The 20,370-nt window shown below is 43.8% G+C and overlaps 1 protein-coding gene across 2 annotated transcripts; it reads right to left on the bottom strand.

Moving 5' to 3' along the window:
* Positions 1–759: 759 nt before the first annotated feature.
* On the bottom strand, positions 760–19,052 carry LOC118207504 (glucoside xylosyltransferase 2-like). Of its 2 annotated transcripts, none has more exons than XM_035381157.1 (7): positions 18,631–19,052; positions 12,889–13,084; positions 11,488–11,619; positions 10,177–10,428; positions 6,381–6,504; positions 4,916–5,088; positions 760–2,898 (listed from the first exon to the last, which is right to left on the bottom strand). In XM_035381157.1, exons 1-7 carry the CDS (start codon positions 18,888–18,890, stop codon positions 2,719–2,721), a joined length of 1,317 nt encoding a protein of 438 aa, XP_035237048.1. In that variant the 5' UTR covers positions 18,891–19,052; the 3' UTR covers positions 760–2,718. The 2 variants fall into 2 exon arrangements, with proteins under 2 accessions (XP_035237048.1, XP_035237049.1); XM_035381158.1 differs by lacking the exon at positions 18,631–19,052 and adding an exon at positions 14,068–14,160.
* Between the last annotated feature and the right edge of the window lie 1,318 nt (positions 19,053–20,370).

Below are 20,370 nucleotides of genomic sequence, written 5' to 3'. Positions count from 1 at the left end.
TTCTGAATTTGGAATAAGGCAGAATTTTCTAAAGTGCTCCATTTTCTCTTTCTGGGTTAATCTGGATATACCAAATTAGGAGACTCTAAAAGAGCCTCACAAACCCATTTTTCCCTTCATCATTACAGTGTTAACTCCCCTGCTCTTGTGATAATGTTTTGTAAACACAGTAAAATATTATGAACAAATGTCAGTAAAAAATCTGTAAACATTTACTTTTATAACTTTAATTACAATGACAAAATTCACCTCTCTGTATTCAGTGTGTACAGAGCCCGACATTCTGATTTCTGTGTTTAAGTAAGATCAACGGAGATAAACCAATTTCTAGGACAAATAGCATTTCGTTCTTTCCTGTGGGTTTACACAAATGATCCCTTGTAAATACAGAATATACTAAATCAAAATAAAATATATTATCAAGATATTTTAACACTTCACAATATATGGGCAAATATACAAATTATGGTCTCTTTCAGACAATGTTTTTTCTTAAATAAAAAATAAAATAAAGAAGTATTTGTCAGTTTATATTGATAATATGCTTACAATGTTGCAATGTGTGTATTTCTATAAGGGATCATAATTTGGACACATATTAACTAGTTAAATAATTTTGCAATTTTGCTCCATGGTTCATTTTTTGGCTTCTGAAAACCATAGTACAAGTAATACTAACAACAATAATAAAAACAACAACATCATAATAAAAAATATAATAATAATAATAATAATAATAATAATAATAGTTCTGCAGGCAGTAGAACAGGCACTCTGCTGTTTGGCTCAGTTTGGAAAGTGTAGTTCAGCTAAATTTTCTTCTGGAAAAGACATGAATGAAATGGTTTCTGTAGAATGACGTGGCATGCAGTGGAAAATTATGCCGGCTGTTGGAAAAGACATGCATTATAGAAACGCATTTTGTAAGCTCTGAGGCAATGGCAGGTCACACATACACTGTGCTTTAGCCCCTCCTATTCACATTTATCCTATTCAAGTTTTCACCAAAAAAACAGACATTTAACATGAACTGTCTCCAAAGTGCCAGTACATTCAAGGTAATCTTCATTTTTTTCAGTATCGTCAACATATCCTTTGCAAATACCAAAACTGAAAATACCAACTCCAAGTGCTTTTTGACATTTTCCTAACCCACTTATCGTATAACCATGAAGCCATTCATTTTAGTTGTGCGCTGAAGTCATTAAATACAGCTCAGAAAGACATATTTTCATTTTTTAAAAATGCAACATATTTTATCACAAAATTTACTTCAAAACGGAGCAAATTGTTCATTAGATGGGGACTATTTTCATTATGTAGGTCCCGTGCATTTAAACACATTCGATGTGGTAGTGAATCGGCAAACCAAGGAAAGCCATGACTCGTGGGCAGTAAATATATGGCAAGCCATTTTAACATTTAATAGCCTCGCTTGACTATCCATAATTACATTTTAGATATCTACAAATGCATTTTGACTAGTCGTAATTACAATGTGGCCAGTCAGAATGATAATAAGGATATATATGTAATTATAAACTGACTAGTAAAAACGATAATTCAAGATATCTGCAAATATATTTTGACTATTCAAAAGACCTTTTAAGGTGTCTATAATGACATCACAGACATTGTTATTCGACTTGTCACACATACCGGTCTCCTTTAAAGATATCCATAACTTCTTTATATATATCTTAAAAGGACTTGTATCAAATTCAAGATATCGACATTTTAGTTTTGAAAAGATATCTACAATTGTGTTTTGACCAATAATATCTTAGATTCAGATATCAAAAACGATCACTTAAATCACAAGGAATTAAAGATAAGTCATGTGTTTGATAGTCAAATCTGAATTGTAGATATCTTTAATCAGAGGTTCCATACAACTGAATGGCAAAAGTAACTTCAATCTTACTAGTCAAATTAATTACAGATATCTGTAATGTGAATCCGGTCAGGCTATTAAATGTTAAAATGGACTGCCATAATATACTGCAGTAGCCAACTCGCCACCAGCTGCATTTTGGATGTTTACGTAACTGAAAAGGATGCGCATTAGTACACACCGAGTATGTGCTTACCCAGCATGCACTTTGCCTTCCTTACCGTCAGTCTACCTGAAACAGAACTACTTTTCACATATTGAAAAAGCAATCATTTTAAATTTATGAAGCTGTCTCAGTTAAAAGTACAAAGACTAGGTTCTTTGTACTTGCTGAATCATGCTGACCAAAGCAACAGTGGGATCAGTTGCTGTGTGCTTTCAGTTGGAATATCTAATCCTTATTCCACAGCATTGGATAGCTGCTCCAGTTCACATGCAGTTCTGTGGTCTTAAACCTGAGTTTTAAACCTCAGCTAAGTACACTGCAATTGACCCATTAAGTATATGATATGTTTTCATGTATTTTTAGAGAACAATGGCTTGATGGACAATAATGGTTTCTAGTTGGGATTATTCTTTTCATGGAATATATAAACAAAACTGAATAAATCGCCAGCGTTATCCGGTAAGGGGGGAGGCAGCTGGCTCAAGTTAGTTTTGGTCAGTCAGGTATTGGGTAAAGTTTGGGTCAGGCTTGGATCAGGAGTGGGTCCAGCTTGGGTCAGATTTTGAGTCTGGATCGGGTCAAGTTTTGGATAAGGTTTGGGGTGACGTTTGAGTCAGGGTAGAGCAGTATTCCTGTGATGTCGGAGCGTGTGGTTTTTTTATTTAGGTTGCGGTTTAGTGGGTACGATCAGCCTCTGTTCAAACATCGTCCTCATGGTCTTCTCCACCTGCTTGAGGAAGATCTGGGGTACTCGGCCACACAGAGTGTTAACTGTGTCCAGGAACTTCGACTGCAGCGGCTCAAACAGGGCGTGTGCCATGTTGTCTTCAAGGGGGTACTGAAAAAAAAATCACAGAAAGACTCCATCGGTATGTGCACGTGATTCATTCCCTATCAGTGTGTACATCGGATCCAGACCCTATCACTATGACACATGGGTTTTCAGACCAAATTCAGTAAGGGTATGAACATTTTAAAATCTGCTGCTGCTAATCTTCTGTTTTTCACAATGTGTTGATGCTCGAAAGGTCTATAACTGAGGCTCAAATGTACAGATTTTTTTAAAGGAAAAAGGCTTCCATTTCAGTAATTCCACATTTCATTTTTTAAGTTTACTGTGGCAGTGAGCTCAGCCGGCCCATTTTCAGGACCTCATTGAGTAAAACTTGTACCATGCGAATAGACCGTGTTGCTCTGGTGGCAAAGAACATGAATGACTGAACCCTCCCATCCCTGAAGCAGACCCCTGACTGACTGAATTCTTCCATCCCTGAAGCAGACCCCTGACTGACTGAATTCTTCCATCCCTGAAGCAGACCCCTGACTGACTGAATTCTTCCATCCCTGAAGCAGACCCCTGACTGACTGAATTCTTCCATCCCTGAAGCAGACCCCTCACTGAACCCTACCATCCCCGGAGCAGACCCCTGACTAAATCCTCCCATCCCTGGAGCAGCCCCCTAACCCTAACCCAAACCCTAACCCTAACCCTAACAAATATTACTGCTACACCCACATTGGTGCTGCTGCTCCATATACTATTACTATTAATATTATTAGTGTAATTACTGTTATTCCAATTATAGTTGTCATGCTAGCCCATGGAATGCTGCTTCTTTGGAACACAGGAAATTTCAAAATCTGCATAATCTGTAATGCAGTCATCGTCCCAGCTATTCCAACTCTATCGTCTTATGGTGGTACAAAAAAAGAAAAAACACAATTATGTAAATACATTTTTAAAATTCATATTAGAGCAAGACTAAGTTCACAACAAGGAGAGCCCAGGCTTCACATAAACTCAAACCAACAATGCAACCTCCCTGCCTAAAAAGTGCGCATCTGCTCATGAAAGCACAGCTTATTATCCTTAATGAAGCGGAAATAACTGAAGTAAAATCGGATGACTGAGATGTATGCAGCAAAGCTGAGGGAAAAACAAGACCACACCAGCAAGCACCTTACAGATAGCATGCCCTCATACAGGCAGAAAAGCATCATCTTTACAACTTTAAAAGGCCTACAATTTTTTTAAACAAACCTGATTTTTTACTTAGAACATGACTTAACCTGCTAATGTATATGACCTTTAGTGACCACTTTATAGTAACATGGTCATGGCAGGCAAGAAAAGTGTAGCTATATAATCTTACCATCGACAGTTTGCTGCTGCGGAGGTAAGTTTTCACAAACTAACTGTGAATATGCTTCTTCATATAGATGACGGCAGTACTACTAGCATTCTTTTTTACTGCGAGCAGTATCTTTTTTTGGTGTTCCAGAGTTTTAAATGGCCACAATACAATGATAACATGCACAGTGAACAGATCAAAGGCATTATCTTTTATAAGCCAGCTAGGGCACATGGCATCTTGTTTTTGACTTTTCCTACAAATTAAGCACTTTCTCTTTAAATCTGGCAATGCTACCAACAGTTGTGTAAATATTATGATCAATAAGCAACACAAATGTCAGACACAAAAGATGATTGGCTCAAAAAAAACAGGAGTAATTATTTTGATGCATTCAAATCTGGGTCATCACCTGTTGTAATCTAAAAACAGAGGGAATACCTGCATTTATAGAATGTAGTGTATTTTTTCCTGCTTTGGGGTGGGGGGGGGGGGGGGGGGGGGGGGGGTCTGTGTAAATTCACCTGCGTTAACGCAAACTCTGAATATGTTATGTTGTTGTGTTGTGTTATGTTGTGTTATGTTGTTGTGTTGTGTTGTGTTATGTTGTGTTGTGTAATGTTGTGTTATATTATGCTGTGTTATGTTATGTTGTCTTATGTTGTGTTATGTTGTGTTGTGTTGTGTTGTGTTTTGTTATGTTACGTTACTCTGTGTGTTTACCTTGCGCACCACATCATAAATGGCTTTGAAGGCGGGATGCTTGTCGTCATGGTAAACTCTGCGGATGCCGTGGAGGATGGAGACTCCTTCCTCCTCCGCGCCCTTGCAGTTGCTACCGTACGCGCAGTGCTCCGGGCGGTAGTTCCACTGGCACGGAAAGGTGTAAAGGTACTCTGGAAAACAGTGGGCACACATCACCATGACAACTTGGCGTTCCAAACACCTGCCGTATTCGCCTAAGGAAGAACACTTAGTGAAAAATCAGTGAGCTCTAAAGAGACATTGTCATCAATGATGGCTTCAGGTCTGTCTGGCGTAACTGGCTGAGGGGACAGTTGTTTCCGGTTTGTACAGAAAACATCTGGAATCTGTTCTCCTGAACCTTTAATCCAATGTCGAACATGTTTCTCTTGCTAAGGACTTAATAGGGACCATAATAGTTTGTGTTGGCATGTCTACTTTTGGTCAACACATAAACGTGTTGACAACGGACAGAAAATGGGATACTCTTGGGTAAATCAGGAAAAAAACATTCACAAATCAGAGACTGCTACGTAGGTGGGGCTTACACTAAAATAAACATCCCGGCATGCCTAGAGCCATGGTTAATAATGCTGGACAGGCCAGGTTCCCTGTTATTACCGATAACATGGCTGTAACAGAAAACCTCATTGAAAGAGGGAGACTGTTGTGGAAATTCAGTGACTAAGATGGCTCAACATATTGACAATACATGAGAAATGGTGTCCAAGGTGATGTCAGCATGGAACTCTGAGGGAATGACATCATCATAAAAGGACAACAGTGCAATGAAGTGTGCACTTCAGAAGCATGATCTAATCTTGAGGATACATGGGATTCTAAAGCCCTGAGTGGATCAGTAATGGTGTGGGTGTGGTCCTGGCATGGTTTGGGTAAAGCCCTGAGTGGATCAGTAATGGTGTGGGTGTGGTCCTGGCATGGTTTGGGTAAAGCCCTGAGTGGATCAGTAATGGTGTGGGTGTGGTCCTGGCATGGTTTGGGTAAAGCCCTGAGTGGATCAGTAATGGTGTGGGTGTGGTCCTGGCATGGTTTGGGTAAAGCCCTGAGTGGATCAGTAATGGTCTGCGTGTGGTCCTGGCATGGTTCGGGTAAAGCCCTGAGTGGATCAATAATGGTGTGGGTGTGGTCCTGGCATGGTTTGGGTTAGGGTTAGGGTTAGGGTTAGGGTTAGAATGCTGAGAAGGCAAGGTCAATACCAATAAATTACTTAATGCTACTGAGTGACATTTTTCACCCCATGTTAAAACATTTATTTTTTTCATAAAAGGGCTTCTTTTGAGATGGCTTGTGCCTAAATCCACAAGGCACAAATAATCACCTAATGGTTTGACAAGTATGCTTTCAGCAATATTTTATGTATCAGTGTATCCGGGGTATGGCAGCCCCCAAGAGCCAATCAGATGGCTTCCAGCAGGCTGTGTACCTGGGTTGTAGTGGAAGATGATGTTGAGGAGGTCCTGGTCGCCCCAGGCGATGAGGTCCTTGTACTTCTCATATAGCGGCTGAAGAAGGTCCTCCCATGACAGACCAGTGGGAATCAAGCTGCTCTGTAGGATCAGTAACACATGACAGGCTAACAGGAGTCATACTGCTCTGTAGGATCAGTAACACATGACAGGCTAACAGGAGTCATACTGCTCTGTAGGATCAGTAACACATGACAGGCTAACAGGAGTCATTTCTCTAGATCAGGAAATGACATTTTGGGAGGTCAGCCTATTCCCCCAGTGAGTCTGTTCCACGTTATCATATATCTATGCAGAGTAGTGTGGGATATGATTTTGAATACTCAATAGTTTGCCAGTTTTTGTTGTAATTTTACACTTATTTCACACATAAGAATATTTATGAGTATATTTGTGAAAATGCAATAAAGCAGGTATGTGCCATAACAATATTGATCTTTTATTAATCATTATAATGAGCATGTATAATGAAACAATGGTTTATAATTGCACAAACCAGCATGAACAATTGATAAATGATTTATTAATTTTTCCCGTTGATATCCAACCTGACAGTGCTACCGAAATCCTCCCTGCAGCAAATGTGTGAAACTAGAACAACAGCGCTTTTGTCAAGACGTAACTGCCAGCGGAACCCAGCGAAGCGGTTGAGCCAGATTTCACTCTCCAGATTGATTGCTATGGCTATGTACTGCAGGGCATTTAAGTTTCAGCTTTCAAAAGGAACATTTGGTTAAATTTATTACTTTAATTTGTCAGTTTCATTGACTCCATTCTAACCTTTCGCGGAATCATATTGATGGTAATGAGAGCCTACCCAATACTTTGATCTGCTCTCGATAGCCACATGCTTGCACACACCACCAGGTGACGGGGAACTGAAAGCTACTGACATGATTATGAAAGCAGGGGATCTGTACAACCCCCAGCACACCTTTTACAAGGAAAACCTAAAAAAAGAAAAGGCTTGGGATGAAGTTGCCTTGGCTGTTTGAGCAGGTACTGCACGATGTAACCTATTTCATTTGGATGATGGGGCACTCCACCTCCTTGCATCGTTTACTCGGGGAAAGCTATGCTAACAGATGTTACCTGTATTTGTAAATACGGACATTGCTGTTTATATATGTTTTTATCCCTCAGCGCCCAGTCGGACAGCAGCTGAGGGATGGCCCTCTGGTGGTCCACTTTTACCCCCTTCGGCTGGCGCACATACTGCCATGGCATGACGGCGATGAACCGGTCCGAATCTGGCTGCCAGAACGCAGCCACAACTCAACCCAGATGAGCCAGTGTCTCAGGTGTGTGCCAGGACACAGCCACAACTCAACCCCGATGAGCCTGTCTCTCAGGTGTGTGCCAGGACACAGCCACAACTCAACCCAGATGAGCCAGTGTCTCAGGTGTGTGCCAGGACACAGCCACAACTCAACCCCGATGAGCCTGTCTCTCAGGTGTGTGCCAGGACACAGCCACAACTCAACCCAGATGAGCCAGTGTCTCAGGTGTGTGCCAGGACACAGCCACAACTCAACCCCGATGAGCCTGTCTCTCAGGTGTGTGCCAGGACACAGCCACAACTCAACCCAGATGAGCCAGTGTCTCAGGTGTGTGCCAGGACACAGCCACAACTCAACCCCGATGAGCCTGTCTCTCAGGTGTGTGCCAGGACGCAGCCACAACTCAACCCCGATGAGCCTGTCTCTCAGGTGTGTGCCAGGACACAGCCACAACTCAACCCCGATGAGCCTGTGTCTCAGTTGTGTGCCAGGACACAGCCACAACTCAACCCTGATGAGCCTGTGTCTCAGGTGTGTCCCAGGACACAGCCACAACTCAACCCCGATGAGCCTGTCTCTCAGGTGTGTGCCAGGACACAGCCACAACTCAACCCCGATGAGCCTGTCTCTCAGGTGTGTGCCAGGACACAGCCACAACTCAACCCAGATGAGCCAGTGTCTCAGGTGTGTGCCAGGACACAGCCACAACTCAACCCCGATGAGCCTGTCTCTCAGGTGTGTGCCAGGACACAGCCACAACTCAACCCAGATGAGCCTGTGTCTCAGGTGTGTGCCAGGACACAGCCACAACTCAACCCCGATGAGCCTGTCTCTCAGGTGTGTGCCAGGACACAGCCACAACTCAACCCCGATGAGCCTGTCTCTCAGGTGTGTGCCAGGACACAGCCACAACTCAACCCCGATGAGCCTGTGTCTCAGGTGTGTGCCAGGACACAGCCACAACTCAACCCTGATGAGCCTGTGTCTCAGGTGTGTCCCAGGACACAGCCACAACTCAACCCCGATGAGCCTGTCTCTCAGGTGTGTGCCAGGACACAGCCACAACTCAACCCCGATGAGCCTGTCTCTCAGGTGTGTGCCAGGACACAGCCACAACTCAACCCAGATGAGCCAGTGTCTCAGGTGTGTGCCAGGACACAGCCACAACTCAACCCCGATGAGCCTGTCTCTCAGGTGTGTGCCAGGACACAGCCACAACTCAACCCCGATGAGCCTGTGTCTCAGGTGTGTGCCAGGACACAGCCACAACTCAACCCTGATGAGCCTGTGTCTCAGGTGTGTCCCAGGACACAGCCACAACTCAACCCCGATGAGCCTGTCTCTCAGGTGTGTGCCAGGACACAGCCACAACTCAACCCCGATGAGCCTGTGTCTCAGGTGTGTGCCAGGACACAGCCACAACTCAACCCTGATGAGCCTGTGTCTCAGGTGTGTCCCAGGACACAGCCACAACTCAACCCCGATGAGCCTGTCTCTCAGGTGTGTGCCAGGACACAGCCACAACTCAACCCCGATGAGCCTGTCTCTCAGGTGTGTGCCAGGACACAGCCACAACTCAACCCAGATGAGCCAGTGTCTCAGGTGTGTGCCAGGACACAGCCACAACTCAACCCCGATGAGCCTGTCTCTCAGGTGTGTGCCAGGACACAGCCACAACTCAACCCCGATGAGCCTGTGTCTCAGGTGTGTGCCAGGACACAGCCACAACTCAACCCTGATGAGCCTGTGTCTCAGGTGTGTCCCAGGACACAGCCACAACTCAACCCCGATGAGCCTGTCTCTCAGGTGTGATATGCACCTGGGCCACGCTTGACCCGGGATCCAAATGCCGCGATAAAAGGTAAATGTGGATGGTTACAGTCGGGTCACTTTTGGCCCAAAACTGAAATGCTGCACTAACCTTACATGTGGATAGGGGGACTTTTGCCACGTTTGGCCCACAATTCACTTGCCATTGCCATAACTGAGCCCTAAGTACCTGAACACAACCACATTTGTCCCAGAATCGTCTATCTGGGTATGTTATCAGGTGGAAATAGCACTATTTCTAGTGCTACGCGTGCGCTCTGCTCCTGGTGTACCTGAACAAGCCACCACTGGCACACTTCGCTTCCCTTACCCTACGCTGCACTACGCGTGCGCTCTGCTCCTGGTGTACCTGAACAAGCCACCACTGGCACACTTCGCTTCCCTTACCCTACGCTGCACTACGCGTGCGCTCCCCTCCTGGTGTACCTGAACAAGCCACCACCGGCTTCCCTTACCCTACGCTGCACTACGCGTGCGCTCCCCTCCTGGTGTACCTGAACAAGCCACGACTGGCACACTTTGCTTCTGCGTACGCTGCACTGCTGGTGTACTACTGAGTCTTTCATCACGTTTCGCATTTGAAACCAGGAACCAGTTCAGCTGTTTAAGCAGTCTTGAGCAGCTTCCCTCTGAAGTTCCTCACCTTGAACAGTGTGCCCCTGATCCGGGTCAGGTTCATCAGCATCACCCCGGAGTTGAGCCCCGCCGCCCCATAGAATGGGTGCCGCGCGTAGCGGCTGTACCAGCCGGTTTTGGGGATCTCGTGGTCCGGAGCCATGCCGGCCAGCTGGGTGCTGTTGAAGTCCTTCAGGATGCTCCAGATGTGGTCCATGGGCCGCAGGAAGAGCACATCTGTATCCACGTACAGGAGCGAATCCACGTCCTTCAGCAAAACCTGCGTGCAGGCAGGGGCGGTATTGCAGTATTATCTACAAAATCATCTGAGATAAAAACTTCAATGCACATACCAAAGTTGCGGTTAATTCCATTTTAATTGAATTCAATTCATGAATTGAAAAACACACATCAGAGAACATCAGAGGCAATTAATAACTAAAATTTCAATTCATTTTTTCATTGCTCACACTGAAAATGAAATTGACCTGAACTCTGTGTCCTTTCGCAGTAGAATGTGAATACAGAGGCTGAATACAGGCTAGACCTTTTTAGGGCCTCTGTACTACTGCAGGGTTGGAGAAGTTGGACTTTAGCACACACATCCTGAAACGTGCTGCCAGTGCTTTGTGTCCTTCCTGTCCATTTGCAGAGCTGCATTCTGACTGTCTGAGGAGGCTAGCATGCATGCTAACCACTGTCTGAGGAGGCTAGCATGCCTGTGAAGTATGTCCACACTGCAAGCTGAATATTGCTGTGTTTGAAATGTAAGGCCCAAGAATATGCATAGATGCTGGCTTTAAATTCTCAACACAGTAAGAGACTACATGTTAAAATTCCCAGTGGTCATCACTAGTGTTTATATGCAATGATTTACAGTAAACTTTTCTGTTGGTTCAAGAGCTGGTAATTTATAGTTAGCAGTTCACAGAAAATAAGTGTTTGGGGTCATACGTTGAAGCACTGTCCTTTTGGAATGAATGAGGAACTCAGCCCCAATATTTCCTGTGCTGAATGTTTAATTACAATTAATCTTTATTCTGTGGACATTGTGGACATTGCCTCTGAATTCTGATTATGCAGGTGCGACTGTGGTGAAGCATGGATCTCTCCAGCTGCAAAAATCACCAACTAACAAGAGAAATCTGTGGAGCACTGGAGGGAACAGTATATTGCCTTGCTACTGAATCAACGGTGAAGGTTTAGGCCCAAACATTCAAGTGCACTAAACTGTGATAAAAAGCAAGCAGTGCATATGATGGCAGACTCTTCTCTTCTTTTAGATGCCTGTGAATAACATGGGGACGGTGATGTAAATGCAGAGGTGTTGAATTCTCACGGGGAGGAAGAGGCGCTGGGCGGCGCATGGCTTGAACAGGTTCTTCCACTCCTCAGCATTCTCTGCGGAGAATGTGATTGGGTATATGCTGTACTGAAACCTGGGCGAGAGAAACCGGGGCCATCTCTTCAGCTGAAAAAGAAAATGCACAATGTTACAATTCATCACTCAGACCCCGTTAAAACACATCACTCAAACCCCGTTAAAACACATCACTCACAGACCCATTTACAATTCATCACTCAGACCCCGTTAAAACACATCACTCACAGACCCATTTACAATTCATCGCTCAAACCCCGTTAAAACACATCACTCACAGACCCATTTACAATTCATCACTCAGACCCCGTTAAAACACATCACTCACAGACCCATTTACAATTCATCACTCAGACCCCGTTAAAACACATCACTCACAGACCCATTTACAACTTATCACTCACAGACTCATTTACAATTCATCACTCAGACCCGGTTAAAACACATCACTCACAGACCCATTTACAATTCATCACTCAGACCCCGTTAAAACACATCACTCACAGACCCATTTACAATTCATCACTCAGACCCGGTTAAAACACATCACTCACAGACCCATTTACAATTCATCACTCAGACCCCGTCAAAACACATCACTCACAGACCCATTTACAACTTATCACTCACAGAACCATTTTCAACTGATCACTCACAGACCCATTTACAACTGATCACTCACAGACCCAGTTACAACTGATCACTCACAGACCCATTTACAACTGATCACTCACAGACCCAGTTGCAACTGATCACTCACAGACCCAGTTGCAACTTATCACTCACAGAACCATTTTCAACTGATCACTCACAGACCCATTTACAACTGATCACTCACAGACCCAGTTACAACTGATCACTCACAGACCCATTTACAACTGATCACTCACAGACCCAGTTGCAACTGATCACTCACAGACCCAGTTGCAACTGATCACTCACAGACCCATTTACAACTGATCACTCACAGACACATTTACAACTTATCACTCACAGAACCATTTACATCTGATCACTCACAGACCCATTTACAATCCACCACTCACAGACCTATTTACAACCCACCACTCCCAGACCCAGTTACAACCCACCACTCACAGACCCAGTTACAACCCACCACTCACAGGCCCAGTTATAACCCACCACTCACAGACCCAGTTACAACCCATTACTCACAGACCCAGTTATAACCCACCAATCACAGACCCAGTTACAACCCATTACTCACAGACCCAGTTATAACCCACCACTCACAGACCCAGTTACAACCCATTACTCACAGACCCAGTTACAACCCACCACTGAGATACTCACACAAGAGATATGCAATAAAATGACAGTCTAAGAAAACAAACGCACCCCTTTATCAAACACTGTGGCCAGGGCATGCTCTGTGAAGATGTGGAACTTGATTCTCTTGAGGCTGAAGAGCAGGGCAGATTTGAGCATGGTGAAGGCCTCTTCTACACGGTCCCCACAGACCACCGCCGCCAGGTGCATCGTCTCACCGATGATGGGGCCTCTGGGCAAGGCCCGCCCCCATTCAGTCCTCACCCTATCAGAGGGCACATAAGCACAACATGAGCATGTGAACTAAGATCTATATGTGTACTGGCTGTGTAGCTGCTATGTATACTCAGCATGGTAGTACAGGTTGCTATATTATCTCTTACTCTCAAAGGCACAAAGTTCTATATTAACTATTACTCTCTATGGCACAAAGTTCTACATTAACTTTACTCTCTATGGTACAGAGTTCTACAATAACTATTGCTCTCTATGGTACAGAGTTCTATATCAGCTTTTACTCTCTATGATACAGAGTTCTATATTAAATAGACACCAGGCTGCTATTACTCTCTATGGGAGTAGAGTTCTATATTAAATAGGCACCAGGCTACTATTACTCTCTATGGGAGTAGAGTTCTATATTAAATAGACACCAGGCTACTATTACTCTCTATGGGAGTTCTAAATTAAAAATTCTTAATGATGTTCATCTTTTTACATAACTGCACCGACATGATGCTGCACAACTTGGTTTGCTTGATTTCTAATAGTCCTATTTCAAAACATACTGCTTGAGAGGTCAAACCAAGGGCATAGCATCAGGAGGGATATTTAAATGGAGGGAGATGTGTAAAATGCTTTGCATTTATCCAGTTCCATCCAAACACCAATACAGCACCATCAGGGGCCTGGTTGCTCTCGCTGTCTCCCAGAAGCAAATCTGTGCTCTTTTGCACATGCGTGAATTTAGCATAGCATAAGATAACATAACATAATGACAAGAACAGGCCATTCAGCCCAACAAAGCTTGCCATTTTCACAACTAAAATAGTCCCCTAATTACCTAGACTAGATAGTATACACTATATCAACCCTAGCAGAAATCGATGCATGTGAATTTGACCTGCTCCTGGCTGCTGCCGTAGCCTGCTGATCCACGATGACAGTTAGTGTTCCCCCGTCGGAGATCAGCAGGCTTCGGTGGCAGACGGGAGCAAGTCAAATTCACGCAAAAGAGCACAGACTTACTTCCGGTCACCGTAGCCGCACCCACAGCCATCGATGCTTAAAGTCCCTCATGTCCCAGTCCCAGTATGGCAGTGGCTCTGTGGTTCATTTTCTTAGGATGCGATGCGGGTGAATAATGAAGAACTATACATTGCGCCCCAGCATCGATTTAACAAAACACATTTCAACAGAAACGCCGAAGCGTTTCCCCCCCGCAAGTACATAACCGGCTCCCTCGTAGTTAAAGTTAGCGGCTCCCTTGAGTCGTAGTTAAAGCTAACTGTGGAGATTCCCTCCTTCAGCAAAATGAACAGAAGATCACTTTGAAAGTTCTTTGGGAGGGAGGCCCAGTGGGAAGCAGAGGGATATTTCTGTGCGCTTCAGTGAATGGGTCCTCTATCTGTGCGGCTGACACGTTAATAGCTTTCTGTGGGGCACTGAAACGGGATCCCCCATTTATTTCAAGCCGGCAGAGCACACTGAATTGTGTCCATATTTCATATGTGCCATTTCTTTAAAATTGCTAATGTATGTAAAAATTTAAGGACATCTCTCTATCAAATAAACAGTAGCTTATTCTATGTTTCACTACTAGGTTAAAAAAATGTATATATTAAAGTAATTTATTGATGTGTTTTGTATTTACAGTGTGTTTAAAATATATTTGATGAAATATCTTGTTTATATAAATTTTATTGACAATAGTGTGCCCCCTCATCCCCAGCAAATGCCGCCTCCCATGTGAACAATGCTTTGGATCTGTTTGGAAGCAATGGATGGAATGAGGCTCAAGTGTCTCCTGGAAGGCATTGTCTTGGCCGGCTGCTGTTTTGCTTAATGGTCTGCCTTTCACGTGCGTAATGTGAATAACCACATGATTACTGACACGCAAACAGGCCTGGCACAGCCGTGCATGTTTACCTCAGACCCGGCTTCCGTGGAAGCGCGCATAAATCCTGCTAAATGTGCTGTGTCTGGCATGCCATACTTTCGCTCCGCCCCCTTCGGAACACCGTCAGCAGGGACCGATGACCTCATTTACTTTTCCACAATGCAGTGGCAGTGTAGAGGATGACCGAGGAGGCCCTCTGTTCAGAGTCCGCAAACATGCCCTCCCGCGGCGTTACAGAAATGGAACCAAAATTCTATAAAAACAAAACCTGCCAGATTTAAGACCTATTCAATTTAACAAAATGGTTGCCATAGCAGCCTCTGTACGTCTGGTGTGGCTGTGGTTTAAACTGTAGCATCTCCACAGACCTCATTGTGACACAGTAGTTTTCTGGCTTATAAGAAACCGGGATCTGTGTATCCTGGAGGTAATGCTCCATGACTGTATTTGAATGCCAATCCTGCATGGGCTGAATGCCGTGTAAGCATCGTAACCAAGCTTGCTAGATTAAATGGCAATTAGCGGGTGGACAATAGTCTGATAAATGGTTCCTAATGCTCCACTGACAGGACAACTCCACAGTGTCCAGGCAGAACATGGGAAAGATACAGCTGCAAGGAGAACATCGGGGGGTGAGGACAAAATGGCCGCTGTCAACAGCGCTCGCCTCATGAGTCGAATGATGTCATCTACACTGGACAAACTGCCACTGAAAACAAACAATATGCTGTACGCATGTCGCCATTTTACTGGCGTATGCTGGCTGTGTTCTTACAGTAGAGTCATTTTGACTGAAACACTGAGTTCAGGAATATGTACATTTTAACGTATGGGATTTAAGTGCACCCGTGTTTCTTGTGAAAGAAAGGGGGTGCATGATTGTGTTCCCTGAGCAATATGAATGTACTCTGAGCACACACTAGTGGCCAATAAATGTTTATCCAAAATACCAAACGCATATGCAAAAACACTGTAACATTTACATTTTAAATCCTTTAGGTGTTAACTGTAGCCTGTACTTTAAAAGGATTAAGAATCTTTTAAAATGTATTTCCATGTGACAACAATATTTTGTGAAATATACATATTGAAAACAAGGTATAATTAATCTGCTGATGCAAAGGAGTAAAATATGATTATGCACAACTGCCATTCCCAATATAATGGTTTACATTATGGCTTCTCTGTTTACAGTTTTGTGTGCTTGTGACAAATTGTCACTAAAGTGGAAGGGTTGGCAATGTAAATCCAATTTTAGCACCAATGGGACTGATTCAAACCACAAAATGTATTGATTTTCTAACTCATGACAGATGCCACTTTCCAACCAGTATCAATACTGAAGTGATTCTGCTAGTTTGAGTCTTCTTTCAGCCCATAAGAGTCAGAGACCATTTAGTTCCAATAAGGCAGTGTAAAACTCGTTCTTTCAGCATCGAGGAATTAGAAACCATTCAGAATAAAATTCAGAGAGTACTCAGGTACCCTTCTGCCTTCATTAGAGGTAACTTTCACTGGGAGAAAAAACACTCAAACTGCAGAATATGCTAAATTAAAAGCCCTTGTGTTTTGGTTCCTGTTTAAAATGAATTATTTTATTATTTGCTTTTTAAAATGTAAAGAAAGGCTAAGCGCTACATCGTGGGGCAGTGCACTATGGGATTTCTGGTTCTCACTCCAAAATTTCTATTTTGAATGGACATTGACTGTTCTCCCTAAGAAGAATGTGTCATTTTCACAGTCATGCATTCATGGTAATGTGTGCTTTTGTGGTAATGTGTGCATTTGTGGTATTGCGTGTGTTTGTTGTAATGTAATGTGTGTGTTTGCGGTAATGTGTGCGTTTGCGGTAATGTGTGTGTTTGCGGTAATGTGTGTGCATTTGTTGTAATGTGTGTGTTTGTGGTAATGTGTGCGTTTGTTATAATGTAATGTGTGTGTTTGTGGTATTGTGTGCTTTTGTGGTAATGTATGCATTTGTGGTAATATGTGCATTTGTGGTAATGTAATGTCTGTGTTTGTGGTAATGTGTGCTTTTGTGGTAATGTGTTCGTTTACGGTATTGTGTGCTTTTGTGATAATGTGTGCATTTGTGGTAATGTATGTTTTTGTGGTAATGTGTGCGTTTGTGGTAATGTGCGCTTTTGTGGTAATGTGTGCGTTTGTGGTATGTGTGCGTTTGTGGTAATGTGTGTTTTTAGTATGTGTGCGTTTGTGGTAATGTGTGCGTTTGTGGTAATGTGTGTGTTTGTTTAATGTAATGTGTCCTTTTGTGGTATTGTGTGCTTTTGTGGTAATGTGTGCATTTGTGGTAATGTGTGCGTTTGTGGTATGTGTGTGTTTGTGGTAATGTGTGCATTTGTAGTAATGTGTGCGTTTGTGGTATGTGTGCGTTTGTGGTAATGTGTATGTTTATTGTAATGTAATGTGTGCGTTTGTGGTAGTGTGTGCGTTTGTGGACATGTGTGCGTTTGTGGTAATGTGTGTGTTTGTGGTAATGTGTGCGTTTGTGGTAATGTGTGTTTGTGGTATGTGTGCGTTTGTGGTAATGTGCGCTTTTGTGGTAATGTGTGTTTGTGGTAATGTGTGTGTTTGTGGTATGTGTGTGTTTGTGGTAATGTGTGCGTTTGTGGTAATGTGTGCGTTTGTTATAATGTAATGTGTGTGTTTGTGGTATTGTGTGCTTTTGTGGCAATGTGTACGTTTGTGGTAATGTGTGCGTTTGTGGTAATGTAATGTGTGTGTTTGTGGTAATGTGTGCGTTTGTGGTAATGTGTTCGTTTACGGTATTGTGTGCTTTTGTGGTAATGTGTGCGTTTGTGGTAATGCGTGCATTTGTGGTAATGTGTGCGTTTGTGGTAATGTGTGCATTTGTGGTAATGTGTGCATTTGTGGTAATGTGTGCGTTTGTGGTAATGTGTGCATTTGTGGTAATGTGTGTTTGTGGTAATGTGTGCGTTTGTGGTAATGTGTGTTTGTGGTAATGTGTGCGTTTGTGGTAATGTGTGTTTGTGGTATGTGTGCGTTTGTGGTAATGTGTGCGTTTGTGGTAGGTGTGCGTTTGTGGTAATGTGTGCGTTTGTGGTAGGTGTGCGTTTGTGGTAATGTGTGCGTTTGTGGTAATGTGTGCGTTTGTGGTAGGTGTGCGTTTGTGGTAGGTGTGCGTTTGTGGTAATGTGTGCGTTTGTGGTAGGTGTGCGTTTGTGGTATTGTGTTCCTGTGTTCACATTGAGAACGACTAACTCTCCCCTCCTAGGAAAGGCAGTCCACAGCTTGTACAAGGTAATGAACTGCGGCTGCAAACTGCATTACACAATTGTTTAAATGCAACAAGAGCTTAATATGCTCGATGGCAAGAGAGAACGTTTCATAAAAGAAATGGACTTAGTAACTGTAGGAGACTTACAGCCAGGAAAAACTGTCAATAAATATTTTGATTACATTTACATTACAAATGTTATGGTAATTTGGGCTGTCTTTCCCATTCCCCTGTAGGTCCTCTGTGTCCCTCCAGGTTGCCAGGTTTCCCTAAACCCCCTTAAACAACAACATTGGGCCACTTCTGCTGATGAATATTGGGCATTGACTAACAACATAAAACTATCTGCAAGCAGGTCCGTTTTTCTGCTTCCTCAGGGTGTATGACTGGAAAATGTGACTGGTGCATTAAAAAAAGAGAAGTGGCCACTTACCTGGGTTTTGCGTGCATGCTGGTCGGCTGTGTTAATAGTTTTATTCCTTGCCAGTTTGACCGCGGCTGTCCTTGTGCCGCTTGCTGTGGTGATTTGGCAGAATCCGCCGGCGCCGCATTTCCCCCTTTCAGGGCGGCTGAAGACCCTCCCCAGGCTTGTTTTAAAGACCGCTCGTCCGCGGCGTTCCCCGCGTAGAAATACACGAGCGCAGAGAGCGCGGCGCACAGAAAGATGGCTAAAATCTTGCCGTGCGTTCTCATTGTGAAATACGTTCCCCGCGTCCGCGAGAGTGTGCCTCCCTCACTCCCGGGGACAGAAAATTAAAGCCAGACCTGACATGATGTTGTTAGTTCTCTCCAGTCCCAGTGTGCCGAGGGACGGTAAGCAACACTGCGAAGGTAAATCACCCGGGCCAGGAGGCCGTCTCGTGCCCACGGCCATATTTACTAAAGCCAGCTGTGGGTGGCTGAACAATACTCCTTCATCAGGCGAAACTGTTCCGTTTTACACATAGGCTATATACTTTATAACATCAGTCTGCTCACTACATTATATCAAAAGTAATACATGCTAAGAGGTTTGGAGCTCTGTCGTGTTGCTTTCTGTGGAGCTGAAGCTGAACTGTGTTTACAGCTGCTCAGGGGGCAGTGAAGTTAATGTTTGTGAGGAATGAGAGTCTTTGGTTGCTTGGCGTGGAGATCCCTGTGTTTGGAAAGGAAACAGTGTTGCATTGTTGATGTTAAAGTTGCTCTAGGCTTACAATTAACGTCGATCGATACTTAGATTGTGAATGGGCCAGTTCTATCACACCAGAGAGTTACTGACACAGAAGATGCACAATTTAAAGGTGCAGCAAAATTTCTTACATCAGTTACTCAACATCACATTGTCTGGCTGCGACCACAAACCAGACCTGAACAAATTATTTGAAACCCTGAGTTTCCGGTGGAATGTGTGGTGAATGTGTTACGTTTGCGGAGCGTGCTACCCATACAGCAAGCCAGAAAAGATTTAAACTGCAAAGCGTGGGACAGAAAGGATACAGCAGTTTGGGCAGAAATATGGGATGTCCCAGCTGACACAGTACTGTTGGTAACCCTAGTCAAAACTCTGCCCGTCAAAACCCTGAGGAACTAAGTATATCCACTACCAAGTCAAACAAAACCTCACAGATGGTGCCTACACGCACACACACATATACATGCACCCATGCACACACACACACAGCACACACACTCAGCACATTATCTCACTGACCGTGCCTAAAGAACCTTTAAACAGGAAGTTCATAAGGTCAGGGGGGACTGTTGGAGCACAGCCTTTGCACTACTGAGTGGAGCCATTGTGCATGTACTGCGTTTAGTGGGCTGCAGTGTAGTATAATGTTAAGGAACTGGGTCTGTAACTCAGCGCTGCAGTGTAGTATAATGGTTAGGGCACTGGGTCTGTAACTCTGGGCTGCAGTGTAGTATAATGTTAAGGAACTGGGTCTGTAACTCAGGCCTGCAGTGTAGTATAATGGTTAGAGAACTGGATCTATTACCTAGCATGCTGTAAACACATGTGTGGCTGAACTGATTACCTAGCATGCTGTAAACATGTTGTGTGTAGCTGAACTGGTTACCTAGCGTGAGGTAAACATGTTGTGTGTAGCTGAACTGGTTACCTAGCGTGATGTAAACGTTGTGTGTAACTGAACTGATTACCTAGCATGCTGTAAACATGTTGTGTGTAACTGAA

Source organism: Anguilla anguilla, chromosome 11, assembly GCF_013347855.1.
Source record: "Anguilla anguilla isolate fAngAng1 chromosome 11, fAngAng1.pri, whole genome shotgun sequence".
Classification (NCBI taxonomy): Eukaryota; Metazoa; Chordata; class Actinopteri; order Anguilliformes; family Anguillidae; genus Anguilla; species Anguilla anguilla.
The sequence above is the reverse complement of the archived record's forward strand: the minus strand, read 5'-3'. Positions and strand labels throughout refer to the sequence as shown.

Excerpts from the sequence above, each read along its gene's own strand:
- LOC118207504 (XM_035381157.1), bottom strand. The coding sequence starts at position 18,890 with ATGAGAACGCACGGCAAGATTTTAGCCATCTTTCTGTGCGCCGCGCTC. Across the intron at positions 13,085-18,630 it reads AGCATGCACGCAAAACCCAG|GGTGAGGACTGAATGGGGGC; the intron begins GTAAGTGGCCAC and ends GCCCTCTGATAG. Across the intron at positions 10,429-11,487 it reads CCCAGCGCCTCTTCCTCCCC|GTTTTGCTGAAGGACGTGGA; the intron begins GTGAGAATTCAA and ends GCCTGCACGCAG.